This window comes from Eschrichtius robustus, chromosome 12, assembly GCF_028021215.1.
Source record: "Eschrichtius robustus isolate mEscRob2 chromosome 12, mEscRob2.pri, whole genome shotgun sequence".
NCBI lineage: Eukaryota > Metazoa > Chordata > Mammalia > Artiodactyla > Eschrichtiidae > Eschrichtius > Eschrichtius robustus.
This window is the reverse complement of record NC_090835.1, coordinates 21,448,477-21,470,915: the sequence shown is the minus strand read 5'-3', so window position 1 is coordinate 21,470,915 and position 22,439 is coordinate 21,448,477. Positions and strand designations below refer to the sequence as shown.

The following is a 22,439-nucleotide window of genomic DNA, read 5'->3' as shown; positions in this document are numbered from 1 at the left end:
TAACCAACCACTTAGAACCAATCAAGAAGTAAAGAAGAGAAGAAACGCCCGCCCGCTCCCAATTTCCTTGGTTTCTCTGCCCGCCAACCGCAGAGCCGACCGAGGCAGAGCCGCTGTCATCTTTAACCCAGCTCAGCTGATCGGTTGCCGCCGCCGCCGCCGCCAGATTCCAGAAGCAAAGAACAAGAAGCTGGGACGCGAGACATGGACGTGAATATCGCTCCGCTCCGCGCCTGGGACGATTTCTTCCCAGGCTCTGACCGCTTCGCCCGGCCGGACTTCAGGGACATTTCCAAATGGAACAACCGCGTGGTGAGCAACCTGCTCTATTATCAGACCAACTACCTGGTGGTGGCTGCCATGATGATTTCCGTTGTGGGGTAAGTGGGGTCCCCCTCCCGGGCACTGATCGGGGTCAGCACCGAGTGGGCTCTTGGTGCAAAATCTCGGGATGCGTAAACGCTCTCCAAGACCAGCTCCTGTCCTGATAACTGCAAGCGGCCAAACCAGTGGAAACTTGTTCGCAGGGCGAGGCCGCAGCAATCTGGGGGTCCTTTTTTTTTTTTTTTTTTTTTTTCCGCGCCTCGGGCTGAAGAGTGATGGGGAGTCCTGGGGTGAGGAAATGTTGCCAACCTCAGGCAAGAAAAAAATGACTTCTTTCCCGCTGTGCCCCAATTACGCTTTTGCTGGGGGTGATATTTGTAGCGCCCCAGTCTCTTAAAAATAAGAAGAAAGAGGAAAGTGGTGTAACCTTATGCTGGGGCTGGCTGGGGCGGACGCCGCCCTGGAAGGCTTGGGGCGCCAGGGTGTGGATCCGGACTCTGCCTTCTGGGGTGTTAGTGTAGAAGGGGCATCAGAGAGGCGACTCTCTTTATAGGTTTCTCTGCCTAATGCCTGCCACATTGTACGGGAAAGCTGAGCTTGGGAGAAAAAGGGTGGGTGTAGGCTGGTGGCGCATCTCCCAGTGTGGGGTGAAATCTGCCATGACTTTAGAAACGGTGTCCTTTTGCTCTTTTTTCTTCCAGGAGTTGCCAGGCATGGTCACTTTATCTTCACACCCGGTCTTAAAATTGTGTCCTCTGTTATATGCGATTTCACACAACACCTGTTCTTCTAGAAACCACTTTTTCTTGTAGTTCACCCTTTAAGAAATGCTTCACTCACTTTTGCAAGATGGGGTGGTGATATTCTAGATCTTGCTGATCCCATGCGTCTTTAAAGAAAAAAGCACCCTCAGACTTTATAAAGAAACCCACTTGCCATTAAAGAAGTGTCTGGCATTTCTATTTGAAAGCAAACACAGAGGGAAAAAGCAAGCTGGCCTGGGAGAAAGGAAAAATCTAAACTTGGAAGGTGTGGGAAAGGGCAAATAGGGTGGTTTCTGTAGTTGGTTTGCTGTTCTTTGGCATATTTATTGAGTCACTTCTCTGTGCCAAGCTTGGGCACACCAAGATCAATCACACATGAATCCTGACCAAAGGGCACGTGACAGTTGTTGAGAAGATGTAGGACCAAATACCCAGCACAGGGGGGAGAGGGAGAGTTCACAGTTTCTGGGTGTGGTTCAGAATATTTGCCCCCATGCAGAAGTGGACTCTCATTTGTGAGACTGAATAGACAATTACACAGATCCTCGTGATGTGTTGCTTAAGGAATTTCCAACTCAGAATGGCTTGGTCTGTGGACAGCGTGGGCTCTGAACCGACTCTGAATTATACGGCAGCCAAGTTAAAATTAGTTGGAGTCGGACAGGCCTGGAGCAGCTGCCTTCTGAACCTTCCCCTAGCTTTATGCTTAAGGCTGATTTCTCCGAACAATAAAAAAATTTCTTTAAAACAAAATCACTGGTAAATAGGATTGCCTCTGTTGTTTTGCTTTCTTTTTCTTTTCTCTTTCTTTGTAAAGGCATCTTACCTGGTCGTCTAGCTATGGGGTCTTTTTTTTTTTTTTTGAGGTACACTCCCCCAAAGCTAGATATAGGGCAAGATTTGACACAGACCAATCAAATGTACAGAAAAAAAAACAAAAACAAACAAAAAAACTTGCTTTTCAAAAAGATGTACTGCCCAGATCAGACACGAGCTCCAGCAGCCTTGCTACCTTGATGGAATTCATTTTTCACTATGAATGCCAGGGGTGGGCCCCCTGACTAAATATAGCTCCTTCATTGTGGTGTCTTAGCCTACTAACTCAGGCAGTTTGGGGTGTTGGCCCTTCCTATTTCCCTTTTCAAATAGGAGTCGGGGATTGGCAGTCAAATTTTTGAAAGTGAAAGTGAAAAGTAGCCATTTCATTTTTTTTAAATGTCTTTATTGGAGTACAATTGCTTTACAATGCTGTGTTAGTTTCTGCTGTATAACAAAGTGAATCAGCTATACGTATACATATATCCCCATATCCCCTCCCTCTTGCGTCTCCCTCCCACCCTCCCTATCCCACCCGCCATTTCATTTTTTAATTAATCTTATCTTTAAAAACTTACCAAAGATACAGGCTAGTAAGTTGTTTTGAAAACTGTGTGCCAAGTGTGGGATTCCCTTTGTACCCCAGTAAAACCTGGTGTGACATCTTCAACTGTTTCCTATACATCTACAAATGCACAGCCTGTAGTTCTTTCCAGATTGCACTTTTCTTCCTTTATAATTTAATAATAATAAAAGCTAACATATATTGAGTGCTCTGTGTGCCAGGTACTTTGCTAAGTAATTTAGCAAATTCCCTCATACAACCCAATGAGATGACATATTATTATTGCATTATTATTATTGTTATTATTAGACCTGAGGCTCTGAAAGTTTAAATGACCTGCTCAAAGTCACAACCCCAGACTCTTAACTACTATGCCATCTTCCTATGAGTCATGAGGTTTGGAACTGTAGTATCTTAAAGCTGGAAGAAACCAAATGTCTTCAGGGTCAGGGAGGCTTAGTTGATGCCCAGAACGTTTCTCATTCTAAAGAGAACTCTCCTCTTTTGGTGATTCAGTAGATGGGAGGGTCAGAACAGTGCTGGAGGCTGTTTGACTGGATTCTCTACTGGCATCTGATGGTTTCTCATATCTTGGTAGAGTGTGTGTGAAAATGTGGCCTGGGTGTTTCCCGGGGAAAAGACTGTGTTGGAAGTGTCTTCTTCAATGGTGCCATCCCCTGCTGGACAGAAGGGACCACCAGGTCATTGTTGGAGGGCTCTAGCCTCAAGTCTGAAGACTTCTGAGTTGAAAACCGGCTTGGGTAAGGATAGAGAAAGCCTGCTCATGAAGATTGCAGGAAGGGAGGAGGAGGACCAAGTGGATATTATCTAGCTCCAAAACACCCGGAAGGGCTGCCCAGACCAAGATGGAGATTAAGAGGGATTAGGATAGAGATAGATCTGTGCGTGAGGGCCTGATCAGGCAGGGCCTGGTAATCCATGGTTAGAAGTTTGGTCTTCATCCTAAAAGCATGGTTTCCCAGGCATATGACTTCCACTCAGGAGATCTATTCTGCCTCTTAGATTAAGTCTAAGTCTCTTAGCTAATAGTCCTTGTGGGGGACAGTTGCCATATCTTCTGGCTTTTCACAGAGTAGAAAGTAGTGGTTAAGAATTTCAGCACCAGAGCCTGGTTAAGTAAATTCTGAATCCCAACTAGCAGTCACTAGTGACCTTGGGTAGGTCACTCGAACCACCTTTTGCCTCAGGTTCCTCATCTGTAAAATGAGACTAATGATAGTACCTGCATTGTAGGGCTTTTCTGAGGATTATCTGAGTTAATATAGGCAAGTTTCTTAGAACAGTGTCCGGCTCCTACTTTTTGCTTCACGAAATTCATTTTGGAGTTTTCATTATTATTTTTATCATTGTTGGTGTTATCATTGACTTAAGGAGAAACACAGATAGCATCTGTATCCCAGCAGCTCCATCCACCCAAACACCAGTCCCCAACTTACTCATCTCCTCCTGCTTCTCCTACAGGACTTTGCCCCTCACTCCCCACACCTGTGCCCATATCTTTTCTGGTATTTACCCCACAGGCTTTTAATTTGTCTCTTCACTTGTCTTCACTCTGCACTATTGAGTCCTTGAGGCCAGAGACTGTGGGTTTTTAAATTAATTAATTAGTTAATCAATCAATTTGGCTGCACCAGCTCTTAGTTGCAGCACGCGGGATCTTCGTTGCGGTACGTGGACTTCTTAGTTGCGGCATGCATGCGGGATCTAGTTCCCTGACCAGGGATGGAACCCGGGCCTGCTGCATTGGGAGCGCAGAGTCTTACCACTGGACCACCAGGGAGGTCCCTGTGGGTTTTGTTTGTGATTATTTTTTTCTTTTTCTTGTTGTGGTGGTTAGCATTATTTTTATTCCCTGTATCCCCAAGGCCTACAATACAGCAGATGCTTAGCTGGCGAATGCAAAGAATAAATAAATGAACATAGGGTTTCAACGTGATCACGGGGGCAACTTTTAACGTACTTAATGGAATAAATTATTTTGAAGCGCATACAGCAACATGCTCCTGGAGTGATTCTAACTGGGTCATTGTTAACAGTGCTTACTACGTATTGGTTAGGATTACTACGGTGTAAAAATTCAATTTTAAACAGTTTAGAATTCAGACTCTTTGCTGATTCATATTGCCCTTGCAAATTTGGTGAAATACCCTTCTGTAGTGTTTCTCCACCTGGGCGCTGCTGACATTGTGGATCGTAGAATTCTTTGTCGTAGGGGGCTGTCCTGTGTATTGTAGGATGTTTAGCACCATCTCTGCTCTCTACTATGTGAAGATTGATAAATCAGTTTTTACTTGTTTTATTAGTAAAACATAATTTGGAAAAAAAATAAGTGCCCTCCCCTTCAGTTGTGACCATCGAAAATGTCATTTATTGTTTGTAGATTTTTTGATGATGGCCATTCTGACTGGTGTGAGGTGGTACCTCATTGTAGTTTTGATTTGCGTTTCTCTAATGATTAGTGATGTTGAGCATCCTTTCATGTGTTTGTTGGCAATCTGTATATCTTCTTTGGAGAAATGTCTATTTAGGTCTTCTGCCCATTTTTGGATTGGGAGGTTTGTTTTTTTTATATTGAGCTGCGTGAGCTGCTTGTATACTTTGGAGATTAATCCTTTGTCAGTTGCTTCATTTGCAAATATTTTCTCCCATCCTGAGGGTTGTCTTTTTGTCTTGTTTATGGTTTCCTTTGCTGTGCAAAAGCTTTTAAGTTTCATTAAGTCCCATTTGTTTATTTTTGTTTGTATTTCCATTTCTCTAGGAAGTGGGTCAAAAAGGATCTTGCTGTGATTTATGTCATAGAGTGTTCTGCCTATGTTTTTCTCTAAGAGTTTCACAGTGGCTGGCCTTACATTTAGGTCTGTGATCCATTTTGAGTTTATTTTTGTGTATGGTGTTTGGGAGTGTTCTAATTTCATTCTTCTACATGTAACTGTCCAGTTTTCCCGGCACCACTTATTAAAGAGGCTGTCTTTTCTCCATTGTATATTCTTGCCTCTTTTATCAAAAATAAGGTGACCATATGTGCGTGGGTTTATCTCTGGGCTTTCTATCCTGTTCCACTGATCTACATTTCTGTTTTTGTGCCAGTAACATACTGTCTTGATTCCTGTAGTCAGTATAGTCTGAAGTAGTATAGTAATATAGTCTGAAGTCTGGGAACCTGATTCCTCCAGCTTTTCTTCTCAAGATTGCTTTGGCTATTTGGGGTCTTTTGTGTTTCTATACAAATTGTGAAATTTTTTGTTCTAATTCTGTGAAAAATGCCATTGGTAGTTTGAAAGAGATGGCCTTGAATCTGTAGATTGCTTTGGGTAGTATAGTCATTTTCACAATGTTGATTCTTCCAATCCAAGAACATGGTATATCTCTCCATCTGTTTGTATCATCTTTAATTCCTTTCATCAGTGTCTTATAGTTTTCTGCATACAGGTCTTTTGTCTCCTTAGGTAGGTTTATTCCTAGGTATTTTATTCTTTGTGTTGCAATGGTAAATGGGAGTGTTTCCTTGATTTCTCTTTCAGATTTTTCATCTTTAGTGTATAGGAATGCAAGAGATTTTTGTGCATTCATTTTGTATCCTGCTACTTTACCAGATTCATTAATTAGCTCTAGTAGTTTTCTGGTAGCATGTTTAGGAGACTCTATGTATAGTATCATGTCATCTGCAAACAGTGACAGCTTTACTTCTTCTTTTCCAATTTTCAGATATTTTCTCAATCCCTTTCTTTTCCTCTTCTTCTTCTGGGACCCCTATAATTCGAATGTTGGTGCGTTTAATGTTGTCCCAGAGGTCTCTGAGACTGTCCTCAATTCTTTTCATTCTTTTTTCTTTATTCTGCTCTGCGGTAGTTACTTCCACTATTTTATCTTCCAGGTCATTTATCCATTCTTCTGCCTCAGTTATTCTGCTATTCATTCCTTCTAGAGAATTTTTAATTTCATTTATTGTGTTGTTCATCATTGTTTGTTTGCTCTTTAGTTCTTCTAGGTCCTTGTTAAACATTTCTTGTATTTTCTCCATTTTATTTCCAAGATTTTGGGTCACCTTTACTATCATTACTCATTACTCTGAATTCTTTTTCAGGTAGACTGCCTATTTCCTCTTCATTTATTTGGTCTGGTGGGTTTTTACCTTGCTCCTTCATCTGCTGTGTGTTTCTCTGTCTTCTCATTTTGCTTAACTTACTGTGTTTGGGGTCTCCTTTTCACAGCCTGCGTGTTTGTAATTCCCGTTGTTTTTGGTGTCTGCCTCCACTGGGTAATGTTGGTTCAGGGAGTTGTGTAGGCTTCCTGGTGGAGGGCACTGGTGCCTGTGTTCTGGTGGATGAGGCTGGATCTTGTCTTTCTGGTGGGCAGGACCACGTCCTGTGGTGTGTTTTTGGGTGTCTGTGACCTTATTATGATTTTAGGCAGGCTCTCTGCTAATGGGTGGGGTTGTGTTTCTGTCTTGCTAGTTGTTTGGCATAGGGTGTCCAGCACTGTAGCTTGCTGGTCATTGAGTGGAGCTGGGTCTTAGCATTGAGATGGAGATCTCTGGGAGAGCTTTCGCTGTTTGATATTATGTGGAGCTGGGAGGTCTCTGGTGGACCAATGTCCTGAACTCGGCTCTCCCACCTCAGAGGCACAGGCCTGACACCCGGCCGGAGCACCAAGACCCTGTCAGCCACATGGCTCAGAAGAAAAGGGAGGAAGGGGGGGTGGGGGGGGAGGAAAAAAAAAGAAAGAAAGAAAAGGGAGGAAAAAAGAAAGAAAGAAAAAAATAAAATAAAGTTATTAAAATAAAAAAATTTAAAAATTATTAAAAATTGAGAAGTAATTAAATAAAGAAAAAAGAAAGACGAGAGCAACCAAACCAGAAAACAAATCCACCAATGATAACAAGCGCTAAAAACTATACAAAAAACAAAAACAGACAGAACCCTAGGACAAATGGTAAAAACAAAGCTATACAGACAAAAATCACACAAAGAAGCATACATATACACACTCACAAAAAGAGAAAAAGGAAAAAAACCCAAATATCTATAAATATTTTTAAAAAAAGGAAGAGAGCAACTAAATCAATAAACAAATCTACCAGTGATAATAAACTCTAAATACTAAACTAAGATAAACATAAAACCAGAAACAAATTAGATGCAGAAAGCTAGCCCCAAGTCTACAGTTGCTCCCAAAGTCCACCACCTCACTTTTGGGATGATACGTTGTCTGTTCAGTTATTCCAGAGATGCAGGGTACATCAAGTTGATTGTGGAGATTTAATCCGCTGCTCCTGAGGCTGCTGGGAGAGATTTCCCTTTCTCTTCTTTGTTCGCACAGCTCCTGGGGTTCAGCTTTGGATCTGGCCACGCCTCTGCATGTAGGTCGCCTGAGGGCGTCTGTTCCCGCCTAGACAGGATGGGGTTAAAGGAGCAGCTGATTCGGGGGCTCTGGCTCGCTCAGGCCGGGGGGAGGGAGGGGTATGGAATGCTGGGCGAGCCTGCGGCGGCAGAGGCCGACGTGACATTGCACCAGCCTGAGGCGCACCGCGCGTTCTCCCTGGGAAGTTGTCCCTGGATCACGGGACCCTGGCAGTGGCGGGCTGCACAGGCTTCCGGGAGGAGCAGTGTGGATAGTGACCTGTGCGCGCACACAGGCTTCTTGGTGGCGGCAGCAGCAGCCTTAGCGTCTCATGCCCGTCTCTGCGGTCCGCGCTGATAGCCGCGGCTCACGCCTGTCTCTGGAGCTCCTATAAGCGGTGCTCTGAATCCCCTCTCCTCGCACACCCCGAAACAATGGTCTCTTGCCTCTTAGGCAGGTGCAGACTTTTTCCTGGACTCCCTCCCGGCCAGCTGTGATGCACTAGCCCCCTTCAGGCTGTGTTCACGCCGCCAACCCCAGTCCTCTCCCTGGGATCTGACCTCCAAAGCCTGAGCCTCAGCTCCCAGCGCCCCCAACCCCGCCCCGGCGGGTGAGCAGACAAGCCTCTCGGGCTGGTGAGTGCCGGTCAGCACCGATCCTCTGTGTGGGAATCTCTCCGCTTTGCCCTCCGCACCCCTGTGGCTGCACTCTCCTCCGTGGCTCCGAAGCTTCCCCCCTGCAACCCCCCCGTCTCCGCCAGTGAAGGGGCTTCCTAGTGTGTGGAAACTTTTCCTCCTTCACAGCTCCCTCCCAGAGGTGCAGGTCCCATCCCTATTCTTTTGTCTCTGTTTTTTCTTTTTTCTTTTGCCCTACCCAAGTACGTGGGGAGTTTCTTGCCTTTTGGGAAGTCTGAGGTCTTCTGCCAGCATTCAGTAGGTGTTCTATAGGAGTTGTTCCACATGTAGATGTATTTCTGATGTATTTGTGGGGAGGAAGGTGATCTCCACATCTTACTCCTCCGCCATCTTGAAGGTCTCTCCTTAGCTAAAGTATTGATACTTCATCTCCATGTGGCCCATGGAGGTGTTACCACTGGGTGGAAACTAGAGTTACCACTTTTTGCTTTTAGTCGCTTGAGATGGTAGGGAGTTTCTTCTATCTGAAAAGAGTATTACTCTAATCTTTTCAAAATGAGTGTGCTCCCAGGACTTCCCTGGTGGTCCAGTGGTTAAGAATCCATCTTGCAATGCGGGGGATGCCGGTTTGATCCCTGGTCTGGAGACTAAGATTCCCACATGCCACGGGGCAACTAAGCCCACGTGCCACAACTACTGACCCCACATGCCGCAAGGAAAGATGCTGCGTGCAACAACCAAGACCTGACGCAGCGAAAAAATTAAAATAATTTTTTTAAAAAATGAGTGTGGTCCCATAATATGTTCTAGGCTGGTAGCCACCAGCATCTGGTTTTAAGAAATGGGCAGATTGTTTGCCCCTTTTCCTGCAAAAAGGAAGAAAAACCAAGTTTCTAGCTGGTAGAGGAAGAAAAGAATCAGAGAGCCCTCGGATGGATGGGAATGTATTAAAACCTTTGCAGATGAAATCAATTGCATAAACATGCTGAAACCTAGTGGAAATGTTTCTGAGATTCATCAGCCAATTCTACAATATTACTCTATTTGTGTTCTTTCATTTGTTCACTCCACAAAGAATATGAGGCACTTACCAATTTCTCAGGCACCATGCTGGGAGATACAGTGGAGAATGAGACAGCTGTGGTTCCTGCCTTCACCACGTTTATAGAGGCACCAAGAGGATGCTGAACACGTAAGAATTAATTTTTATACAAGTGCACAGAAACATACACATATATAAACACACATCATTTTCAACCTGACTTACCTGATCTCCCCTATACATTATGATGCCAAATCGCAAAACTCTCCGGTGTCAAAAATGGGAGAGGCATTGAGTATATGGATGGGGAAAGGATTATTAAATGGAACCATCCTCACCCGCAGCGCAGATGCCTTCTACTCAGTTGGACAAATATTTACTGAGCACCTGCTACTTGCCAGGTACTGTTGATGCTCTGAGGATACCAGCAGGAGTACGAGTCCACCCAGCCATCCCAAATCCTCCCAGAATTAATCTCTTCCTGCCCTTCCATGCACTTTTATTTGCACTTGAGGCACTGCACATGGCATGCTGGCACATGTCGTTCCGGGGCGGGTCATGTGTTTCTTCTGAGTACAAAACTTTAAGAGGTCTATCAACACTCAGTGAAATTTTAATCTCAAAATTCTTCCTCAAGTAAGAATTCTTTTGTTAAATCATCTTCTGACACTATGTATATAACCTCGTTCTTCTCAACATCTCCCCATACACACTTTATTTTTTAAAATATTTCCTGGGGTTGGTAGTTTCTATCCCCTTTCCCTATATAAGGATTTACAATGATTCTGGGTAAATGTTCAAGTAAATAGGCGGATTTGGGGCTTCTTTTTTACCCCTTTCTAAGAGGGCAAAAGCTCTCAATCAACTTACTAGGGGCAGAGAGCTCTGTACAGGAAATGCAATTCTAAAAGATGAACTGGACCTATACCAAACTGAGCAGCCCCATTAGAGATTTTTTATTTTCCTTTTGGACAAATGAATCACTCAGCTTCAGAATACTTATAACATCCTCCCCTGGCTCTTGTAACGAGCTTGGCTTCTTGTTTCAGGGAACACTTCCGTGCCCGTGATCTTAAGAAAAAACCTGTAGGCTGCATCTCCGTTCTGCAAGCATTTACCATAAATAGATAGGATTTCCTGGCGTTTTCTCCCAGGGAGCATTCGCGAAATGGAGATACCTGGAAGACAGAAAGCCCATCTGAAGTGGAAAACTGGGGCTTTGGCTCCTGCTTCTCCTGATCTGCTTTGTATCCCATCAGTGAAGTCCTCGTCTGCAGGAAACAAAAAGGAATGCAGAAACTGGGGTTAGTGGGAGGTAAATAGACAGGAACTGCTTGTAGGAAGGGAGTTTATGTGTCACCAGGCTCATTAGCATTTGTCCAAACCCCTGTCTTCTCTCCACAGTGCTGTAAGAACTTGCCATGTGACAACCATTTAATCAACTCCACTAAAAGCATTCAGAAAGAACAGTTTGTAAACAAATATCTTTCCACTTGAGTTCTAAAGCATTACTGTGAGATTAACTGTGGGTTCCTAATTGTTGAAGGCAGTGATCAGTGTACATGAGGGTTCATTATACCATTCTCTCTACCTTTAGAAATTTGCCATAAAAAAAGTTTAAAAAGGATCTGTTGCAGTCTAATTAGTCCCTTGTATAGTGACTATTTGAAGCTCCATGGCTAGGGGAGGGGTGAGACTCATGGCTCCTAACCCAGGTCCAAGCTGTTGTTTATTAAAAATAAAACCAGTAATGAGCTTGATAAATACAAAAGAAAACACGGAGGTTCATATGTCTTAGAATGGATACTTTTTACATGCCACCTGCTGCCAAGACAGTGGATCATTTGGATGTGTTTAGTTTGATGGGACCAATACACACGGTGTGGTAAGTATTCAGTACACAGCGAGTACGCAATAAATACTATGAGCTGAGCTGATTCAGTTGGTTAGGAAAATCTCAAGGTTAGGTTACTTTAACCTTTCTGTGACAAAAGAGTCTGATCCCTCAGGGTAAGAGAGTGTCATGGACATATATACACTACCAAATGTAAAATAGATAACTAGTGGGAAGCAGCCGCATAGCACAGGGAGATCAGCTCGGTGCTTTTTGACCACCTAGAGGGGTGGGATGGGGAGGGTGGGAGGGAGGGAGATGCAAGAGGGAAGAGAAATGGGAACATATTGTATATGTATAACTGATTCACTTTGTTATAAAGCAGAAGCTAACACACCATTGTAAGGCAATTATACTTCAATGAAGATGTTTTAAAAAAAAAAAAAAATGTACATAGATGGAACAGATATCTCGATGATGCTAATTGGAATAAAGGGGAAAAAAGACGAAAAAAAAAAAAAAAAAAAAAAAAAAAGAGTCTGATCCCTGACCCACCTTAACTGCCTGTGATCATTAGGCCCAGGAGACACTGATCACGTCTACTCAAAACTGATTTGTACATTTACATTTATCCTTTATAGTCAGAGATAGTTCTTGCCAGGAAGGAAGCCGTGTTGGGAAACCAAAATAACCACAGAAGGCGGTTGGGACTATCTAAGGAATCCAAGAGCAAGAGGGCCTATATAGACAGGTCTGCAGGTGGATGAATCTCTCTCTGTCCCACCCACTCTCCCTCCTGGCCCCCAGCCAGCCCTAGTGACAGAACTTACAAAGATTCCTCCTTCCAGGGAGCCCAAGGGCCCTGTGATTTCATCTGATTATCTCCTATGTTTGCATAGGAGTTTTTCCTACTTTCGGTTTTTGTTTTGTTCCTTTCATCACAACTCTGTGAAGGTACAAAGACGGGGACCATCTCTACAGTAATACTTAGTGTACAGTGAGAATAATCGCGATTTGTCCAAGACAAATCTCTTGTCACTGAATTCGTGGCCATAGAAAGTTGCTGAGCTTACTTTAAATAACATGAAAATGTGCTAGATTCTTACTTACCCTTTTTCTTTCTTGCAACAAATATTTACTGAACTCCTGCTCTGTGCCAGCCACTGTGCCAAGTGCTGGGGAGAAAATGTCACGGTCCCTGCCCTCATAGCGCTTAGTCTCTAGTGGGAGACAGAGACATTCATCCAATATTCATTCAAATAAATATCAAATTGCCACTGGGTTCAGAGCTATGATGAAGAGGCAGACGGTGCTAGGACGTGGTCAGAGAGACTGAGAAAAAGCTTATTAAGCTGAGATTCGAAGAAGATAGGAGTGAATCAGGCAGAAAGAACGGCTTGTGCTCTGTGCTCGGGCCTGTGATGGCCGGGGGCAGGGTAAGTTCTAGAGACAGACAGGAATGCCAGCAGATGGCGTGCAAAATCAGGAGGCGGTGGTATGAGAAAGCTGACAGGCAGAGATGCTGTACCCCTTAGCCATCCCTCATACTGATGATTAAAATTGTCCCTTCATCCTGGGAGATGCAGCTTAAGCCAAATTGCAGGCTTGGCGGGTGAAGTGTGACCTGAATTTCCGGCCCCATTTATGCCCTCAGCTCAGCCCCATTGTCCCAGGTACAAACTACATACCCTGGCTGCAGAGGCAGGCAGGGGCCAGACCCTGAGGGGCCTTGTAGAATGTGGAGAGAATCCTGTTTTTATCCTAAGAGTGATGAGAAGCAAGAAAATGGATGGGTGGATCCATATTGGCAGTGACCCCTCTGGTTGTTTAAGAACCGCAGAGAAACATCACCAATTTAGAGAAGTGCCCTGTGAGTAAATTGTTCCCCCCTTTCTTGGTGAGTCAGGCTTCCTCAGGAACCAAACTGCCAAAAGAGCTTTTTTGGGTTAGAAAATTGGAACTCAGTGCAAAGCTGCTTCTGCTGCTCAGAAAATATTTCACCACCTCTTTGGCTCTTGTTGGCATCACAGCATGGCAGGAGTTACCAAACGTGCACTTGAGTCGATCTGAAGACCTCTGGGTAAAGTTTTATCACCAGCACTGCAATTGGTGGCCTTGGGACAAATTTATTAACTTATCTATTCCTTACTTTGCTTCTATGTAGAACGAGGTGTGTTTTCAAGATCCATCCTAGCTCTAAAATTCTGTGGTTGGCCAAGATTTTTTTTTTTTTTTTAGCAACTTGTGCTGAAACTATAGCCATAGCTAGCTGAGTCATGTTGGCAAGTTTAGGACCTGTATCCACAGCCGCTCATAGCCGCCTTCCTTTAGAGAGAAATGAGAATGCTGAGGGATTTCCCAGAATGATCCTTAGTTGCTTACCCCAACTGGTAGGATAGGGTTCTAAAATGGTTGAGGGGGGAAATCTCTGGAGCTGGTTAACAACACAGAGTGGGTTATGTTATGAATTGCTGTCACAATTACATCAACTGGCACTGTTTTTCTCCCCCTGGATCCCTTTGACTATGTTTCTTCACTGCCCTGGGCCTCAGTTTATGCATCTGTTTAATGGGACTGGGATGATTCCTCTTTGACGAGTCTGCTACAGGATTCTGTGATGGGATTCTAAACCTTTATACAACTGTCAGTGATTCCACCAGAATTTTTAACTATTACATTTATCTATCAACTTTTTAATTGGATAGGATACATATGTATGTAGGTATATATTTGTAACTCACAATAGAAAAACGTATTGTTTTTGATTTGTAAAACTAGGTCCTATTTTCAACAAAGATAGAAAATCACGATCTCGCTCTCTTTTCTCTCCCTCCTCTCTCCCTCTCTCCTTTGCTTCCCTCTATCTTACTTCCTCCCTTCCTCCCCTCTCCCTCTCTCCTTTGCTTCCCTCTATCTTACTTCCTCCCTTCCTCCCTCTCTCTCATTCACAGACTACCAAAAAATGAAATGGCACCGATCGAGCCCAATTGTCCACATGAAAGCTGGGACAGCACATTTATGGAAGTTTTGTCCTAAAGGTCCTTGGGCTTCATTGTGACTGACGTCACTAAGAACCCAACTGTTGAGTAAAACAGCTTTACTCATCTCAGTCGAGACCTGGTTCCCAAACTCCTGCACTCACTGGAAAATGAAATTAATCTCTGGAGGGTGGTCTGTTTTATTTTGCTCCAAGTAGAGGGAGGTGCCAGGGCAGTGGGAGTAGTGTGCATTTTACCCTTTCTCAGAATGGAATTGCCCTTGAGCAGAGTAAGGAAGAAAATCATTTCTGCTCCAAGTAACTTTGTTCATTTTTTCCAGCTTGGAACTTTGGTTTAATTACAGATCATGGCTGGGCATGTGGTAAGCTAAAACCACTTCTGTAGGACTCTGCTCTGTTCTTTTCCCTTGAACATGAGCAACAGGAACAGGTGAAAAGCAAATTTGGAATTACTTGAGTCATGCCTGGATTTTTCATTGTTCTTTGTCCTGGGCTTTATTTAGACATTCAGCCTAGGTATCTACCTCACTTGTCCCGAGAAAAATAGAAACAGCTTGGCATGCATTTTATTATATGCTACACCTCGTGAATTATTATTTTAACAGATATTCTAGGAAGAACTGAGCCGGACACCTTTGACACTTTGCCACCAACCAGCCATCTCCTATTTGCAGCTTATGCAAAGGAGTTTCCTAAACATGAACTCTCTGCTCTACTTCTTTGAGTTAATGTTGATTTTGTCAACATCAAGGCTATGTAAAAGGGTTTGTCTCTTTCAGGCATCTTTCCCCCATTTCTTTTATTTTTAAATATCAATTTTTTTTATTTTCAAGTAATACATGGCTATTGAAAAAATATGAAAGTAGAAATAAGCAAATGGGAATATATTACCCATGATCCTATTACCCAGTATAACTACTGGAGTCTTTTGGTATCATTTCTCTCAGAATCTTTTTGGTGCTAGAAATGAAATTTGTTAATCTGTGAGAGTTTCTGAGCCTCTCTACCCAGTCTCCCTACCACTTGCTAAAGAGGATTTTGTTTTGGCCCTGTCCAAATCTTCCCTTCCCCAGACCTATAAGGAAATTTTTGTCTTTCCCAAACCAATTCCAGGGTCAAAGCTGGAGACAGGGTATAAGCCAGATAAAACTGTGAAAAAGAAAAGAAAAAAGAACAAAGAGACGAAGAGACCTAAATAATAAAAAACTGAGGGAGGAGGACAGATAGACTAGCACGTGTGCTGGATGGTGGGAAAGCTTGTGGGGGTGGGGGTGGATTGGTTACAAGAGGATCTAGAGAATGGGTGGGAAACCAAGGTTTGGAAGGGAGAAGGAAGAGCTTGGCTGTGCGTATGAATTGAAATTGCATTAATGTTATTGGAGAGATGAGGCAAGGTAAGATTGGACTGTTGTAGTTGGCCTGTCCCAAGTTGGAGTTGTGGGGCTGAGGAGCAGTTACTTTTACATCTTTTTTTTTTTTTTTTTTTTGAATTAACCATCCCATAGTCTTTTTTCTTTTTCTTTTTTTTTTTAAAGGTCAGGTTTTATTTTATCTTTTTTTTTTTTTTTTTAATTTATTTTTACTGGCTGTCTCGGGTCTTAGCTGCGGCACACGGGATCTTTTCGTTGCAGCGTGCAGGCTCTCTCGATGAGGTGTGTGGGCTCAGTAGTTGCGGTACGCGGGCTTAGTTGCCCCACCACATGTGGGATCTTAGTTCCCTGACCAGGGCTCGAACCCGTGTCCCCTGCATTGCAAGATGGATTCTTAACCACTGGACCACCAGGGAGGTCCCATTTTACATCTTTATATTTCATTTTTTATATGTTCATTTTGTTTCTGATTACAAAATAATTTATGAATTGCAAAAATTTCTACTTCTGAGTTATATAACATAGGTGCTAAATCCACCTACCAGAGAGAATTGTTGCTTTTACCCAATCAATATATTATTGTCTTCCCACATTATTAAGTATACTTTGACTGTTTGAAAACAGTTGTATATGCCACCATTTAGCAAATTGTTGGCCACATAGGTTGTTTCTAAAGTTTATAAATCATAAATACCACTTGTGTGAATACTGTTACAATTCAGTCTTTGCATTTTTATTCACTTCCTTAGACTATTCTAAAGAGGAGATTTTTGCCTTGAAGGGTATAAGTATTTGCAAGAGTTCTGAATGAAATAAGCAGCTTATTATTGTAGGGTTTAATTTTAAATTACGTGCTACTGCTTTTACCACTGTTTAACTGCATGCATTTTGGTAGAAATTTTTAACTTTTTCAAAGGAGTCTGACATAACTTATACCCCTGATTTCACCCATTAACATATGCAATACTTTCACTCCTATTTGAAACTATTTAAAATAGCTTTTGTGTTTCAGGAGGCAGAATCAGAGCTAAAATTTAAAGGGATTTTTAAAAAAAGAATCTTAATTGTCCTAAATATGCATCCCAACATGAATATGACTCCTTCATCTGCTCTATTTCAGAGAAAGTAAGCTCTGGGCATCACCTTTCATTATCCTGTCTTCCAAATCAGTGATGTTAATATTCAGAGCATGACGATAACACACTGACCCTCCTTGTCCTTCCCAAGCAAAATGCTCATTAGCCTCTTAGAAGGGTAATAAGTTAGTAATTCGTCATACTTGCTGACCACAAATGTCTTGTTGAGGATTTTGTACACAGAGTGGGGTGGGAGGGTTGGGCTGAGTGGGGCTACAATGCCCCGTCATTCTCACTTATGAAATACTTGATCTAAATTTCCTCTTTATAATGTGTTTCCCCCATTATCAACAGTGGAGTAACCTTTGCTTCATGTAACAGTGAAACTGGAGGTTCTATGCTTGGAAATCTCAGTTGATAACCCATCTCCTAATGATACTCTGGGCCTTTTAAAGAATTATAATGACCTCTCTATGCCAGGAGTCATAAACCCAAATGCCTCCATGGGCCAGGCAGCTTATGTAAGAGAGCAGTGCAGGGCAGCTGTTAGAAAAACAATATTAATGGCAGCTCACTGGGGGCCTCTGTGTCAGAGATGCCATAGATATTGGGGGGCGAGGGGGAGGGCTGACGCTAAATGGAGAGCATTTATTCTATCTAAATGAGAAGGCACTCCAGCCAGTGGCTGACGTGGGAAACTGGGCCCAGTTTTGTGAGATTTTCTTGTTTCCAGGAGAAGCAAGAAATCCCAAGATTTATGGATTTTTTTTTAAAAAAAACACATTGGGATTCAAGTAAAAGTTTTAAAAATTATTGCACAGTCCAAACACAAGTGTGACTGCAGACTGGATCGGGCTCATGGAGACCACTGTGTGACCTGTACTCCACATTCATCTAGCATGGCAGCTTCTAGGAGGATTTAAATAAGCCCTTGGAGCTCAGAAAATACAATCAACGTGTACTAGAGCCCAGGATGTATAAAAGCTAAAGACAGCCCATCCAAAAGAGGGGCTCTAGTCTTTTAAAATGCTGGACCTCTATCGAGACGGGCTGTTTGGTGGGAGTCACACTGCCTCCGTGTGAATCTTTGCTCTACCATTTTCTAACCTCTGTGCCTAAGTTTCTTCCTTTGAGAAGTAAATTGATAGCATCTACCTCATCAAGATATGATTAAATGAGACAACTTACATAAAAGGCTTAGTAAGTACTTTGTTGTTACTCTTCCTCCCCTTCCTCATCTTCTTCCTCCTGACCTGGGCTCCCTCTTTTTTCATATCCCAGGTTCCTGAGTCCCTTCAACATGATTCTTGGAGGCATCGTGGTGGTGCTGGTGTTCACGGGCTTTGTGTGGGCAGCCCATAATAAAGACATCCTCCGCCGGATGAAGAAGCGGTACCCCACAACGTTTGTCATGGTGGTCATGCTAGCCAGCTACTTCCTCATATCCATGTTTGGGGGAGTCATGGTCTTTGTGTTTGGCATTACTTTTCCTCTGCTGTGTAAGTGAACCTGGGTCTTCCTTTCCTTATATCGTAAAGAATGTAGGCGCGATCGTTCAGTGGGAATAACCTAACCTGTTTCTGAGGTGTGTTGGCAGGTCTACAAAATTATCAGAATTTTCTGAAACACCAGATCAAGGCCTAATAGTCCATTAATTGCACAAATACGGTACACAAAACAAATACGGATCGCAAGTCATACAGCAGGAAAGTGGTATAGCCTGCACTGGAATCCAGATTTGTCTGATGTTAGAGTCTGTTCTCAGTCGTTCAGTGCCAGGCATCCTGTGGTGACAGAGAAATGAATGTTTACTCTCTACTTACTCAGAAGATCATAATTAGTGTTGAAAGTTTTGTAAGTTGGCCCAGAATATAGATAACAAGTACTCCAATTCTGGTGAAGAGAAATAGACATTTTCTAAAGTCTATATGCATTGTTTACCGAGATTCCCAAGCACTTGAAGCCTGAAATAGAGAACAGATAAAATTCCAGTCTCATCAATAGAAATCTGATTAAAATTATAGTGTATTAAGTGACAGGAATATCCCTTTAACCTTTAATAGCATTTCACGTGTGCCGCTATACCATTAAATAAAATCAATTGCTTGTTTAGGGTTTGTTAGATTAAGCCCAGAATATTTATATGTGAATCTCATACCTTATTGGATAAAATAATTGAATCAGTAAATTCAGACTTTTTGAAATACTCTTCAGGTTTTCTTTATGTGCTACAGGCTTAGTAGTTCAGTGATTCTGCTTAAATGCACAGCTTGTAAAACACAAGCCAGGGTAATGAAATGTATGAGAAGTCAAGAGTCAAGCATCCAGGTTTCTATTCCTAGACCTGCTGGAAACCAGCCATGTGATCTGGACCAGTTACCCTCTATGGGCTGTAGTTCACTCATCTATAACAGAAGGAAATGAGACAAGATCAGTGATTCCCAAACTTTGATGATTGTGAGAGTCATCCTGGATGATTTTTAAAAATGCAAATTTGCCAGCTACATCCCTTGGAGATTTTGATTCTTTGGGTCCACAGTGGTGCCCAAAGAACCTGTATTTTTTTTTAGAAAGCTTCTCAAATGTTTCTAAGGGCCACTCTAGATTAGGAGCCTCCAGAGAGAACACACGTCAGTGCGTCTCAAAATGAAGGTCCAAAATCGCCTGTCAGAAGCATCCACAATGATTACTGAAATGTTACATTCTGGCATCCTACCTCAGTCTTAACAGTCTGAATTTTAGGTGATGAAGACTGGGAATTTGCCTACTTAACCGTCTCTCCAGGTGATTTGTATGTACACAGAAGTTTGAAAACTGCTGGTGCAGATCACCAAGTGTGTCTGTTTAAAATACAGACTCCCAGGACCATCCCTTTAAGATTCTGGTTCAGAAGGTCCAGGAGAGAGGCTAGAGAATCTTTATAAACAAACTCAGGTAATTCTTAATATTCAGGCAAATCTGGGGAACACCAGGTTACATAAGGCCCATAAAACCCTTAGCTTTTTATCTAGACATCTATATCCAACACTGTGGAAAACTGCCCCATAGGAGGCATTTTCTAAGAGGACTTCACCTTCATGCCTCCTGCGGGGACAAAATACAGGTAATCCCTGAACTGAGCATGAGCTCTTTTCTGGAAAGCTTAGTGTTCAGTTGCTTTTTAGTGAAGTTGGAATCGCATGGATTCACTTTGAATTTCAGGGCATTTAAGTAGCATCTGAAAGGTAATGATATCAACGTGTGAAGGGAAGAGAGTGGCAGCCAGATTATGGTCCTTCCTGCTGAACACAACATTTTCCTGCACACACAAAGAATACTTTATATAAAGTCCAAGGATCCATGTGGGGACTTGGATCAATGAGAGAACCAGACCGGACTGTAGCTAACAGAGAGAGTTTTTGCTACAAGTGTGAAGGGAAACAGTAAACCGTTGCTTTGATGCTAACCACGTTTCACTTCCCTGCAGTGATGTTTATCCACGCATCGCTGAGACTCCGGAACCTCAAGAACAAACTGGAGAATAAAATGGAGGGAATCGGTCTGAAGAGGACGCCCATGGGCATTGTCCTGGATGCCCTAGAACAGCAGGAAGAAAACATCAGCAAGTTCACTGACTATATCAGTAAAGTGAAGGAGTAAATAGAGCTGACCTGCTGATAGGGTTGCAGCAGAAATCGAGTTGCAGTTTGTCCTTGTCCAGACCTACTTTCCGTTTGTGTTTTTGAAATACGAGGTGCACAAACCATCCAGCTATCCATGGCAGCACGTACGGAGAGGTCACCCTGTTCTCATCTCTGCTGTTGCAGAGAAAAGGCCTCAAACTGAAAGAAACCACCCTCCTATTATGTCTGAAGTTTCAAGTGTATTTATGAAAGCTGATAGGAAATGGGTCGCACTTATCTCTTAAGGGAAATAAAAGAAAAGAATTATGGATTGTATGGCAACAATATGGTTATCTTGTAGGAAAAAAGTAATTGTAAAGGATCAAGGCAATATGAGTAAATGAAAAGACTACGAAAGGAGATGATATCATGCATTAGCCTGTTTTAATTCCCCTCAGCATCCTTCAAAAATATTCCTTCCTTAGCATTATAATATGTGGGGTATAAAGTAGTTTTTATTATTCTTTAAAATCAAAGATGATCTCGATCACTTTGCCTCCTGTTTGATGTGCAGTGGATAAACCAGTTGTTTCTATTTTGTTTATAAATATAAAGCTAGCTGTTTAGGAGAATATTTTGTCAACTTTTTGTAAATTTTTGAAGTGCTAGTAATATGTTCTCACTAGAAGGCATTTGTTGCAAACTAAATATCATCTTCTTTAAGGAGGTTACAGCTCTGTAACCTGTATTATTCTTGACAGTCTTGTTAAAAAACAAACAAAAAAATCAGAATAAAACTTGAGTTTCTATTGCACAGTTTTTGTTGTTATAATGACAAAAAGGTGTCCAAGATAATGTTTCCCTTTTTTCTTCACTGTTTAGTTTTTAACTGGAACATTTAGAAAGAAGGAAATGAACGTGCATTTTACTAATTCCTTAGGGGCAGAAAGAGGACAATAATAGCTGATCTTTTGAAATCTGAAAAGCATCTTTAGATGACCAAGCAAAACGACTTTTAAAAATGGGAGTGATCATCAGCTTCTGCAGTTCATAAAAATATTAGGTAGCACTTGGTACAATTATATGTTTTTATAGCTAGACATTAGAATTAAGATAGCATGAGTTTATATTTTCTATTACTTTCTTCCTTTCACTTCCCATGTATTTAGAAATAGATGATACAACATGTTTTCCTTGCCAATTGAGTGATTTCATAGATGAATAGAAAATATTTAGCTTTCCCTAGCATGGAATTAGGAAGACGTTTGGAGCAGTACTTACTGAAGAGACCCTGTATGTCCTAGAATAAGAAGCAATGCATGTGCCGCTCCTGCTTTTTTCTTGCATTTTAACTTCTTAGCCAACCTGCAGCCTTTCTCTCTAGCAAAGCGATATCACCATGACTTCACATACATGGCCTAGAATTTGTACCCATAGCCAAATATGAATAAAATTTATCAAAGATTTTTTTTGGGGGGATGAGACTTTATTTACTGTACATCTGTGTTAAATGTCTGAGAAACTCAGTGACAGCCCTATAAACATGCAAATATTCTCTCTGCAGCAAAAAACAGCTTGTGTTTCAAATACTGTTAATAAAACTTTAATGCTTTATTAATTTCCAGCCAGAATAAAACCGAATACTAATGGAACCCTTTTTTAAACCTGGCATGGGCTTATACATATTTTAGACCCATTTTCTACATGGTGAAATCTGTAGACTAAATGCAGTAAATTTGGAGAAAGTGACGACGTGAATGAAAAAAATATACTCATTACAATTACTAATGGTTGGTGGTCAGAATATAATAGAAAACTCTAGCATGGAAATGCTATAAATTATTTCACTTTAAAAACAAGTTAAAATTTTCAGTTAAGATTTTTAGGGTGGGAGTGGTTGAATAGAAAAAAAGCATAATATGAATGGCTTCACCTGTTTCTTGACAAAATCTGTGTAATGAGGCAGTAAATTTGAATTTGGATCTTTTCTTTTTGCACATCTAAGAGTAACGTCCTCTTTCAGGACTATTCACGCTTTTTGAAATTCCTGGC

The 22,439-nt window shown here is 42.1% G+C and overlaps 1 protein-coding gene across 1 annotated transcript; it reads left to right on the top strand.

Moving 5' to 3' along the window:
* Positions 1-30: 30 nt before the first annotated feature.
* ARL6IP5 (ARF like GTPase 6 interacting protein 5) lies at positions 31-21,853 on the top strand. Its single transcript, XM_068559244.1, has 3 exons — positions 31-380; positions 18,067-18,284; positions 20,252-21,853. The coding sequence occupies exons 1-3, from the start codon at positions 205-207 to the stop codon at positions 20,422-20,424; spliced, it is 567 nt and encodes a 188-aa protein (XP_068415345.1). The 5' UTR covers positions 31-204; the 3' UTR covers positions 20,425-21,853.
* Positions 21,854-22,439: the final 586 nt, after the last annotated feature.